We start from the raw sequence: 12414 nt of genomic DNA, 5'->3' as shown, positions 1-12414 counted from the left end.
CCTGAGTTTTGGCACCACGGGGACTCCCCATGAGAGGGAGAGCTCTCCTGCAGAAGGGCAAACAGGCACCTGGTCAAGGCCCAGGGAGGAGGCCGGGGTGGGGACAGGCTGGACATGCTGCCTCGTTGACCTCTCTCTACCTGTAGAAAGCACTCCTTGGACGACCCCTGTGACTTCGATGCAGAACGGGGAACGAGAGTCGGGGAACGAGAGTGAGTGTCATCCTGGAGACCATCCCCACTTCCACAGGCCACCTCTCCAGGCTGGGGCTCTAGAGGGGAGGCAGTGCGATGGGGCCAGACTGTTGGCCGCCACGAGCTCTCCCTCAGGAACATGCTTCTGAGCAGAGTGACCTTCTAGATTCCCACTGCCCCTGCCCAGCGTGACCTCTCGCCCCTCTCAGTTCCCCTGATTCTTCCTTGGCTCTCAGCCTTCACAGCAGGCGGTGTGTGACACCCAGGGCGACCTTGGGCCACTTGCCCAACCTCAGTGTCATCACCTGCAGAATGGAGATAACATAGGAGATCCTTCAGGGGGTGGGTTGCGAGGCTCAAATGCGATAGCAGAGCTTGGGGGCGTCGCATGGACACATGGACGGGCAGCCAGCCCCTCTGGGTTTAGATCTGGTCTGCTGTGGGCTTTGGGGCAACTTATTTAACTTCTCTGGGCCTCAGTTTTATCATGTGTAAGATGAGAAGAATCATAGTGCCTATTTCATAGGACTTATGGGGGGATTAAACAAGCTAATACACGGAAAGCTCTTTGAATAGTGTCTGCCACCCTACCACGTGCTAGGTAAGAGCCAGCCATTATTATTATTGTTGTTGTAGGGTTTAACACGGTACTGTGCATATAGGAAGTCCTCGAGAAATAACTTAAAAAAAAGAAAACCCAAACCCAAACCAAAACACCCCAACCTGCCTTCTCCCTTTGGGCCTTATCTTCCCAATTAGCCTGAGCTCCTGGATGGGATGGGGGAACAGCAGGAGTTTGACACAACTTGGTTGATTCATGTATCCAGAAAGCTGCCAGGTGCCATCTCTGGGTTTTTCTTACCTTTTTTTCATTTTTTTTTTTTGTGTGTGTTTTTTTGGTGGCTGTGAAAACTGTTGGAAACTACGGACCCTCTCCCCAGAAGCAAACATCACAATGTGTTGCACAGACTTTCAGGGGATCCCTGACCCCCGCTGAGGACCAGGGCAAGAAGCCCCTCTCTAGATGACACCCTCTCCCATGTCTCATTCGTTGGTTTTACTCCAACAAAACAAAAGCTGGTCCTCCTCCCTCACCCTTCAGTGGGCGGTACCCCAGCTTCTACCCCAGCTCCCAGCCACCTTCACCCCCCACCCCAGGCCCCCTGGCTCAATGCCCACTCCAAGCCGCAAACCTTGGAGAGGAGTTGAATACAGCACCTGTTCGGCATTTGAGGGCTAAAAAAGAAAAAGAAAAAAACAGACTCAACTTTAAAAAAAATCAGACAGAAGGAATCATCCTCCAGGCCAAACACCATAATTCATGGGGCTCTTATTCACTGAGTGGGACTAAATGATATTTATAGCCAAGAGGCCCTGGACTCACCGAGATGAGCCATCCAGGAGTTGCCCAAACTCTGGCAGCAGAGTGGAGAGGGCAGGGGCGACCCAGGGCCGGGAGGTCAGACCACTGGCAGGGGGAGATTTTATTGTTGTTGTTCACAGATGATGGGGTATTTTTCCCCCGCTTAACGTTAAGTGTAATTTCGGAATTTTAGTACATGTTCCTGGGAAAATGATAACTTCAAACAATTGTTTCCTTGAGGCCAATTATGTGCTTGGAATTGGGCTATTTGCTGTGGGTGGTGCCCGTTCATTCATTCATTCATTCAGGGCTTATTAGGTGCCTTCTTTATATGAGAAGCTGTTCCGGACACCCGGGATACAGCCACGAACAAGGCAACAGAGGTTCCTGTCTCAATGAAGTTTATAGTCTTGGCAGGAGAGACAGATAACACAAAATAAACAATAAATAGATGTTGGGTGGTAATGTGTGCTGAGAAGAAAGTCAAAGCAGGTGGGGGCTGGAGCGGGCTGGGCACTATGTTATTGAGTGTTCAGAGCAGAGGCCTGAAGGAGTGAGGTTTGGGGAGGGTCCCAGGAAGGGAGGAGGGCCATCCACCAGGTGGCCAGTCTTGTTTGGGTTGGGACAGCTCAGCAGGACTAATGACCCACAGGACCAGTTCCCACAGCTGGGGGTTTCTGGATGACAAGTTTGCTGAAGGCCCCCAGTCCTCTGCGGGAACTTTTCCTGGGGCACATAGGTCCTTCCTGGCCGTGGCCTTGGGCCTCCCTGCCAAGCCAAAAGCACCCCCAGGGCTGTTTCTTCCTCATCCCTACCCCTCCCTAGGATGGGTTCTGGCTGATCACCACCCCCCACCTCCCACGTTTACATCCACTGCCCTTCAAACTCAAAACAAGACAATTAAGAACATGGGCAGACTGTCAAGGATCACCTTTGAGGGAAGTGCCTGGGAGGGTCCTCTGAGGTCTCCCTGGATTCCAAGCATCGCCGCCATCACCTCTCTCCAAGCCCCTTCAGCATCTCCTGGAGGCCTCCTTGTGGAGCTCAGCTACTTCTGTAGCCCCACCGTTCAGGTCAAAAGTCAGTTGCTCATAATCATTTAATCATGAACGGCTGGCCTGCTGGTCCCTAATTATGTCATCGAATCAGGTGCTGCATGGTAAACAGCCCTGTTCCCCTTAAGGCTCCCAAGTCAGGTGAGACACATTGTAGGTACCCAATAAGAACTTGGTATCCTAAATAATAATAATAATTAATAAAAAATAATATGTAACATTTATTCAGCACTTACTATCTCCAAGTGTCATGCTAACTGTTTAACAAAAGTTCTTTCTTTAATTCTCCTAAGAAGCCTGTTTTGGTATTTTTTACTTTAATTCTGACCCCCATTTTGCAGACCGGTTCCTAGTTTCACAATTAGGAAGTGGCAGTGCCAGGATTCAAACTCCAGTTGCCTCATTCCTGCTTCTCTCCCAGGAACAATGTTCAGGCCACATCTTCTGTGGTCCTCGAAGGCTCAGGATTCCTTAGTCGTGGGGCTGGTGAATGCTTGAGGACAGCTGGGAAAGCCATGAGCCCCCAGGGCCCAAGAGCTGCAACTCCGGTTCTTGTGTTTGCTCCCGTCCAAGCTCCATGTTGAAATGATTATCCAGAATAATAGCTCATGCCCCTTCTTTCACAATCCTCAGAGGCAACCCACAGGATGGTTGAAAGTCGGACAGGTTGATGTGTCACCTTTTATGGAAGTGCCTGGGAGGACCCTTTCCCAGAGGCCAGCCTGCAGAGGTAAGTACCCTGGTTGTAGACACTCCCCTTCAGCCAGGAAAATGTTCAGGTCCCCTGGCTTTCTTGTTAGTCATTAGGGGTTCCTGGTGGGTCCCCACTAGCATCTGAGCTAGGATAGACCATTTCTCATCTTTGCTCCTCTCTCAGGGCCGATTGCCCAACCATCTCCCCGTCAGTGGAGGTTGATGTTAGATAAAGACCAGTTGTCACTGGTGGGCTCTGCCCCGATTTTCTTCCCCTGAATGCATCCTCTCAACAGGTGTCTGGTGACACAGGACCCATGAGGTCCTGCCTGCCTCACAGATGTTAGGTTCCAGCCACAAAACCAAAAAACAAAAAAACAAAAAAAAAAAACTGGGGTGGGAAAGAAGGATCCAGATTTCACTGAAAATGAGGCTTTTCAGGGTTGCTGACTAAGGAATTTTCTTTCCAAACATCTGAAAGTGCAAACAGATTGTAAATTAAGAGGGAGTTACAAGATAGTAGCTGAAGGGAAACAACGCCTCCCTGCTCTCTGGTTGTGGCTGGTGTGGCACTGATGGGACCCAGGCAGCCAAGAAAGATGATTAGCTTGGCGGGTGGGTGGGATGGGGCCGGGGTGCCGGGGACAGTGTTCAGGCTGCTTCCTTGAGCCAAGGGGGAGTAGCTTCTTCTGACAGGAGGTAGAACACTGGTCTCTGTCTTCTCTTGCGCCAATGAATTAGTGATTCCCACCCAGATCAAAGTTCAGGCTCCCAAGGCAACTCAGCAAAAATAAAGTGAAACAAATTATAACCCATTCAAACCAGGCTTCTCATGACCAAAGCATGAAGCCAGGAGTTGGACGGCCCTTGAGTCACACTTCTCTGCTCCTTCTGAGTGAAAATACTGATTTCAGTGAAATGTCTTCATTCAGCTGAGGCTTGAATTTATGATGGGAGGAGAGCCCCTGGCATAGCTGTCTCTGGCAGTAATCCTGCTGGGTTTGGGGTGCTGGGGCCATGATGGGGAGCCTGGGCCCAGAGCGGAAAAGTCAAGAGCAATTCCCCCTGCCACGACCACACCACCTCCAGACGCAACGCGGAAGCACTGCTTTGGAGAACAGAACAGGAAAAGAGGGGTGGAGAGTGGGAGGACTGTTGAAAGCCCAGAGCCGCCTGGGCAGGTTTCAACGTGGAGCAAACCTTCAGGTTCCCTTGTCGTGCCACTGAGTTCAGTAACTATCAGCGTGACACCCCCTTTCAGGGTTATCAAGCTCTGTCTGACGACCCCTCGGTGTAGTCCTCTCAGCCCCTCTGAGTACGCCCAGGCCTTGCTCAGAGGCTGACTGTCTAGCACCATCCACTGAGGGCCCCCTCTGGGGAAAGGTCGGGATTCTGGGTTTGGGAACCTCCTACAGACCTGTGTGCTTTCCAAACAGGGCTTACCTGGCGGTGTGAGCTGTGCCCCAGGGGCGGCCGAGATACCCCCATGTCCAGTCCATACTTGCTGCTTGCACAAGGCAGGAATCGAGGCCAAACCCAAACAAAACAGACAGCTTTGGGCAAAATGGAAACCCCATGGGGTTGGTGTTGGCATTGGGGCGCGGCTTCAGAGCTTGGAGAATCGAGTGGGTGATGAATGGCATAGGGTATCTCGGAAAAATTCAGACAGGACTTGAGGTAGGGCTCATAATATTTGCAGGCAAAGGCACACACAGCACAGGTTCTGGAAGGATCCCTCCATTTCACCTAGGGGTTCAGTGTTCACAGGTTCAGGAAGAAAACAAGGTGAAAGTCCGTCCGCCTGCCAGGTCCTGTGCCAGAGACCACGGGCCCAACCGGAGCCAGACACAGTCCTACCCTGGAGAAGCTCACGGCCCGAGGGAGAAAGGAGCCAACCGGTCACGAAGCAAGGCCACAGGTGCCTTGGCAGCCCTCATCACTCTGTGAAGCGTTCGGCCTCTGGCGTCAGACGGACCTGGCTTCTAGACTCTCTGCTTCCTGGCTGAGTGATCTTGGGGAAGTTGCACAATCTTCCAGGTGTTGGTTTCCTCTGCAGCAAAGTGGGGGTGTTCAGGTACCTCCTAGGGTTCCGAGGAGGATCCAGAGACTGAGCGTGTGCAAAGCACCTGCCTGGCCCACGGTGGTGCTCCTAATAATGCAGAGAAGCTGGTCTGATGATAATAGTGTAAACCTAGTGTTATCAGAGAAGCTTGCCAAGCGCCCAGGGTGGCTGGAGACCAGTCGTCTGCTGTTCGGGGCGGGCCAGGGGCGCGGTCCAGAAGGGCACCCAGAGGATGATGCTGGCCGCACGGCGAGGCAGAGCAACCCTGGGAGGGGGCGTTTGGGTACCGGAGAGCAGCCGGCAGTCCCGGCAGAGCCCCCTGCGCAGAGGACAGAGCCCCCAGGTGCTCTGCAACGTGCCAAGGAGTTAAGACTTTGTCGGGAGGGTGGAGGGGTACCGGGAAGGCTTTCTGACAGGAGAAGCGCACTCTGCCATCAGCAGAAGATTAGATGGGAAGGGAGGCAAGGCGGGGAGGGTCAGCGTGGGCTGTAACAGTGGGCACGAAGAGACTCTGGGGGCCTGAAGACGGAGGAGATGGGAATGTAGGAGGCGTCGCTGGTAGGACTCCAGAACCGACAGGATCAGGGGTAAGGTAGGGGAGCAGGCCAAGAGCGAGCGTGGAGTTTGGCCACCAAGGCCAGGGGCGGGGGTGTGGAGGCAGGGGAGCGCAGGGCTGTGTGGCACACGGGCTTCCGTGCAGGGGTCTGTGGACCGTCTGGGTGGGGGCGATGGGGCCATCAAATCCTGGTGCAGAGCTGGGGGAGGGGCAAGGGTAAGGATCTCCAGCAAGACTCTTGGTTACTTGTTTGGGCTGAGGAGCCATATGGGAAACACTATGTAGGTGACCAGTGTGGCCCCTTTCCTGCGGCAGACACAGCACTATGACATTCTCACCCGCTGACCCTTGTGATTTTTCGTGACCCTCGTCACTGACCCCCCAGGAGGGAGACGACAGCACCAGAGAGGCGCATGAGCGTGGTCAAAAGGTGAGTCCAGAGGTGAAAGCCAAAGGAGCCAATGTCACCATTCACAGTCAAGTTCAGGGTATAGATAAGGGGTCTGTCATCCTTAAATCCTGATTTTGGAAAACTGAAGGAAGGGAACAGTTCTTGAAAGAGGTAAATTTAAAATAAAATAAAATATTATTATATGAAGTGATATGAATGCTATCCTCAGAGATGGTCCCCCTGAAAAGATGAGGTCAAGTGACGGACAACTGAGGCATGAGATACTCGGAGGGCAACCTGAGGTTTGTGGACGTTGGGTGGACTTTCTGACTTTACTGTCAGGAAGACAATCGCTTTTCCCACCATCAGCCTTTTATCTGCATCATCAGCAATGGAGTACTGACCTGGATGAGTGATGATAATACAAAAGTATTTATTGAGTTCTCACTATGTGCCAGCGACTCTACGGATTATCCTCATTTAACCTCGCATCCTGAGTAGATGCCATTTTATCTCCTACTAGTTCTATCACCCTTATGCTTCTTTGGGAGCACTAGGGCACAGCCATTATCAAGCTGGATGAGGAATTGGAGATCATGTGTAGAAATGCTCAGGGTACCCACGAATTGCCACAGGCAGAGTGTGAGGGATTCGGCAAGGCTTCGCCCGTTCTTAGGATCCGTGGGCACGATAGAGAAACGTGGGTGTCACTGTGCTGGGAAGGTGTGTGCTGAGTCTTCCTGGCTCTCTGCGAGGGCAGTTGCAGGGATTTGTACTGGTCAACATCTGGGTCGGTGATCTGGATCATAAAGGTTATTTATCAATCTGCGGATGACAAAACTGAGGAAGGAGGGAGAGACTACATGCTAGATGGTACAATAAAGATTTGATGAGAGGGACAGGCTGAAGTGATCATCCAAAGCTAACAAAATAAAGTTGTAAAAGGACAAATGTAGAACTCTGTTTTCAGATCTAAAAACTCAAGTACACAAGTAGATGATAGAGAAAACCTGGCTTGATGGCAGTTATGGGAGAAAAGGCCGTTTACACAATTTAAAGAGGCAACATTATTGCCCTATACAATAATGGAATTGTAGGCTAAATTTTAAAAAAGTGTCTGAAATTAAATTAAATACGAGCCCCTTGCTAGTGATGAAGCAACATCTGACCCAGTCTCAGGAGTATATTTTTTTTTTTGCGGTATTCGGGCCTCTCACTGTTGTGGCCTCTCCCGTTGCAGAGCACAGGCTCCGGACGCGCAGGCTCAGCGTCCTTTGCTCACGGGCCCAGCCGCTCCGCGGCATGTGGGATCTTCCCGGACCGGGGCACGAACCCGTGTCCCCTGCATCGGCAGGCGGACTCTCAACCACTGCGCCACCAGGGAATCCCCCTACTTTAGCTTTTGATTCTATAGATTCCAACCCCTCATTTTATGCATCAAGTACCTGTGACTTAGAAAAGGGGTTTATCCAAGATCTTACAGCTGATTGGTGGCAGAGCTATACTTAGAAGACACAACTCCTAGCTTAATCCGCTGCCCCTTCTACCTCACCAGGAGGCTCCCTACTTCCACCCATGATTTGTCTTAGCGTCTGTGCCCCTAGAAGGTCCCGGTAAACCTGAGCTGCCCCCTATTGATTCTTTCCCCCCTTGGAAAAGCACCAGGAAGGCAAGAGATCCTGTTTGAGGCATTGCTGCAGCGTGAGACAACGATCCCAGATTTCATTTCACTGTGTATTACTTTAGCTCCATGAAATACTGTATGAACTGGGAAGTGAAAACCAGGAGTGACTCAGGCTTCCGGTTGTCCTACATGATCTGTTCTCTCCTTCCTTACTACTAGAGTCCCTTTTAGATGGCCACCCAGAATAAAGGTATTCCCCAGTCTCTTTTGCAGCTAGATATGGCATTGCAACTAAGTTCTGGCCAATAGGTTGGAATTAGAGAGACTTACGGAAAGTGTCCTTAGCAGGAAGAAGCATGCCCTTCGCCCATGATGGATGGAATGCAGACTTGGCGGCTGGACCCCCAGCAGCCACCGTGGACCATAAGCTAGAAACCACGTGTTGATAAGGGTGGAACAGGATCGTAAGAGCTTGCATCTCTGATGAGCTTATGAAGCCTCTTTACCGGCCCCAGACTGTTTCCTCATGTTTTACAGGCAAGAGGAATAAAGTCCTAACGTTGAAGCCACCGTTACCATCTTCCATCAACTCTCTCATTGAATGTAAGAACAGCGTTATTTCATACATCGCTAAGAAAAAGAAACCACTGCCAAATTAAACAGCTACCCCATCCAGCTAACCCATTCCAATTTCAGAGAAGTTCCAATGTAGCAAAAGGATGAGTCTTATTACATGAAATGCAGTATTTTTGGTTTTTGTTACTCATAGCCAAGCCTAATCCTGATTCAAGAAACATGAGGGAGCAAAAAGACAAGTTCTAAATAAAGAGCATGACAATCATGTAGAGGGAAGAACAAGTCTCTATAAAAGAATGACTCATAAAAATAGTAGTGACACATGACTCAATTTAGGGAGGTTTCTCCCATAACTTCCCAGTCTGGCTTGAATTAACTGGGGAATTATGTATGGCTATTTGGATTTGGCCATAAAGTGAGATGAGGCTCCAGGGGATGAGTGGGCTGGTTTTAAGATGTCAAAAACCCAAAGGGGATTGCTAAGCCGGTCTCCATTGTGTGTGATTTGGTTTTAGGGTCTCTGACTCCTTGGTTTCTTCTCCCCAACTCTGCAGGGTCCTCCTGGCTGACTTTGAGAAGGACAAATGGGCAGCTGCTGCCAGAAGCAGCTGATGACCAAGACAAGCCTGCAACCAACAGGCTCACCCTTAGCTGAGATTCGCATGGAGATGCTCACGGCTCTTCCCGCCCCAGCCCTGCTACTGCTTTCCAGTGTAATTTGAGCCTTGATCTGGTGCAAAGCTGAGCACTTTTGGTCCTCAGCACTAGAGCCCTGACCTTAAGCTATGACAACCCAGTATTAACTTACCTGAGTGATTAAAACATCAAAGGCCAATATGACACACGAAAGGGAAAGGGAAAGGGAAATCTGGGTTATTGAAAAGTGGTTATAAGATGGACTATCCACTTTGTGTGTCATTAAAGCAGGGGCACTTTCATGAGAAATGTCCACTTGATTACTTTTAAATTGAAACAGAATAACTTATTTTAATTGATGCTATCTCCTGTGACTGCTTCTTGAATCTACCGGGACACCAGGGGCCTTTATAGATTTTGCGGATTCTATGCTCTGGCTATCGTTTATTGACGGTCTCCTCATGTGATAAATGTTTTACATCTATTATTTAACACATCAACCCCACAGGTAGGTGGTATCATTCCCTTTTGTTTTGTTTTGCGGTACGCGGGCCTCTCACTGTTGTGGCCTCTCCCGTCGCGGAGCACAGGCTCTGGACGCGCAGGCTCAGTGGCCATGGCTCACGGGCCCAGCCACTTCGTGGCATGTGGGATCCTCCCGGACCGGGGCATGAACCCGTGTCCCCTGCATCGGCAGGCGGACTCCCAACCACTGCGCCACCAGGGAAGCCCCTCATTCCCATCTTTAAAGATAATATAACTGTGGCTCAGAAAAGGTTGATTAACTTTCTCATGGTATCACACACAGCTAATAAATGGGCTCTGAACCTAGGTGGATGAAGGCTACCATTATCATTTAGTTGTAATGGACTGTAGAAGCAGCCCTTTAAGCTTCAGTTACTGAAACATGTAAAGGTCTGCTGAGGAATACTTTTATCCTTCCATTCAGAAGGTCCACTGGGCACTGAAGACTTGTGACTATTCTGAAGGAAAGCCTTCTCTGGAAAAAAAAAAAAAAAAAAAAGTTGGGGAAACGGCAGGAGATGGACTGGATAAGCATTCTTGCTCCAGGCCTTACTTAAATTACACTCAGGCAACTGTTCCAATGGCCCGTGTAATAACCTGGCGACACAGGAATCTCTGTCAATGACAGAGGTGCAGAAGAGTTCCAATGGAACATTCCCACAGCCGATGAGGTGGACTACTGTTGGGCTGATTGCCTGTTTTTACTGAAATACATCATGTGACTTTTTGCTGAAGCAACATCTAATCTAATAACAATATTTTAAAAGTGCTTTTAAGAAATTTTCTGCTCACCTTAATTTCATGCATATATTTCCTTGGGAAGAAAAAAATTCCCTACAAATCCCTATTTAACTTTGCCAATTCTGATGAAGATATATTATAATGATCATGGGAATTTCTTGTATGATCTCATGTTCTACATAAAAACAGCTCAGCTACTTAAAGGGTTGATTCAAATTCTTATGGGTTCTTATGGGTGAGAATCTAATTCTTCTTGGTTTTAATAAACTGGAAGCCCTACCAAATGATTTCTTCTGGATTGAAACACATTAAGATGAAATAAAACTTAACGTTCAAATTCATTACATTTTCCCTCAGATACCAAAGTACAGACACCAGGCTAAACTTCTTTTAAATTATTTTATTTTTGTGTAAGCTAAAAGGAAATTTACACACTGAAATCTCAAAAGACCTTGGGCATGCACATTAACCTTGTTAGAGGTTCCTCTACATGTCTCTTTTTTTCCATAGGAATTTCCCCAAACATTTAAAACCCATAGTTTTTACTGTATATACAGCCTAAACCATAGCAATCTATGATTATGTCATTTTACACTGTGCAAAATCCTCAAAAAATAGTGGTATGATAGAACAAAACAATCAGTAACAAGTAAATTTCATGGTAAGACATTCATGTAATTTGGTCCTTCTCTAAACCAAACTGATTTAAAACAGACAGGCACAATCTCTTTAAACCCCTTCAATCAAGTTCTGACAATGATCCATACCCTAGAACAAAAGCGCAATCCATGAAAGTACCTTGCAAAAGGTCAAACAGCAACAGGCCAGACTGAAAAGATTAAACGAGCACAAGAAGGGTAACAAAAGCCAGATCTGAAACAAACCCACCACACGTAAAATTAAAAAAAAAAAAAATTTAAACAGGGACTTGGAGCTTATTTATGAGAGCAAAAGTAATTCAGTGTATGATGTGAAAAATTAATAGGACAGTCAATGCAATCTGAAAAGACTGAAGGGGATTTCACAGACAGTGGAGATTTGACTTTTTAGTTTTCATTTTTTTATTTCAAAAGTTTTGTAAGAAGGACACCACCAGTGTATTTCACAAAGACATAAATGTATACACCCCAGCAACACAAAAAGAATAAATCTTCAAAAATGTTCACCCCGATTATTTACATTTGTTTCTAATATAAATTTAGGACTTCAGTATGTAAATAAATATACATTACTATGTATACCTTTCTAGTGCGGCTTACCAACAAATCAGCTGAACTTTAATTTTTTTTTTTTAATTAGAGCAGGTATGCTTTTGATGGTGGGGAAGGGCTGGAGGGAAGGAAAAGCAACTGAAACCGTCCAGTTCACATCAGTTATCAGTCTGCCTTCTCCTGGGAGCTTGTGGAAGGTGTCAAGGTGGTTGGGAACATCAACACCTTGGCATGCATGAACGTCAGGTCAGGAAGGCTGGCGATCACCTTGATGGCTTCTTCACTCAGGTGCTCTTCTCTTTTCGGTTTCCTGTTGACAAATGAAAAAAAGAGATGTGTGTTAAAGTGACACTTGCTGTAGGTCAAACGGGAGAAAATCTACTCTCAAGGTAGACGGCAATCTGTGGGGACTTGAGTTATCTTTCCCTCTGCCAGTCCCTGAACCTCATAATACCTTTGTGTTGAGCGCTTCCTGTGCCAGAGGCCAAATCTCTTACAAAGATTCACACCGAATTTATGTATGTTCATTACAGTTAGGCAGGTACATAGACATTCACATGTACCTGTGCACAGCTCGCAGCTCTATTTAAGCTTAGAAGCATCTACCTAGGCATACTTTTAAAATGTTACTAGGGAACTCCCTGGTGGTCCAGTGGTTAGGATTCCGTGCTTCCACTGCAGGGGTCACGTGTCAGATCCCTGGTCGGGGAACAAAGATCCTGCATGCTGTGTGGCGCAGCCAAGAAAAAGTTACGCAGCAGAAATATGATGCTGAAGCCCTAGTTAA

The 12414-nt window shown here is 48.2% G+C and overlaps 1 protein-coding gene across 3 annotated transcripts in view; it reads right to left on the bottom strand.

The window, feature by feature from the left end:
- Positions 1 to 10796: 10796 nt before the first annotated feature.
- The window catches only part of AFTPH (aftiphilin), a 63732-nt gene continuing 62114 nt past the window's right edge, over positions 10797 to 12414 (bottom strand). For all 3 annotated transcript variants that reach the window (XM_082852129.1, XM_082852127.1, XM_082852128.1), the window contains one exon: positions 10797 to 11937. In XM_082852129.1, coding sequence (XP_082708255.1) covers positions 11793 to 11937 — 145 coding nt within the window. In that variant the 3' untranslated portion in view covers positions 10797 to 11792. The remainder of the gene's footprint in view (positions 11938 to 12414) is intronic.

This window comes from Leucopleurus acutus (genome assembly GCF_964270905.1).
Source record: "Leucopleurus acutus genome assembly, chromosome: 12".
Taxonomy (NCBI): Eukaryota; Metazoa; Chordata; class Mammalia; order Artiodactyla; family Delphinidae; genus Leucopleurus; species Leucopleurus acutus.
Note: the sequence above shows the minus strand (reverse complement) of the source record. Positions and strands in the feature narration are given on the sequence as shown.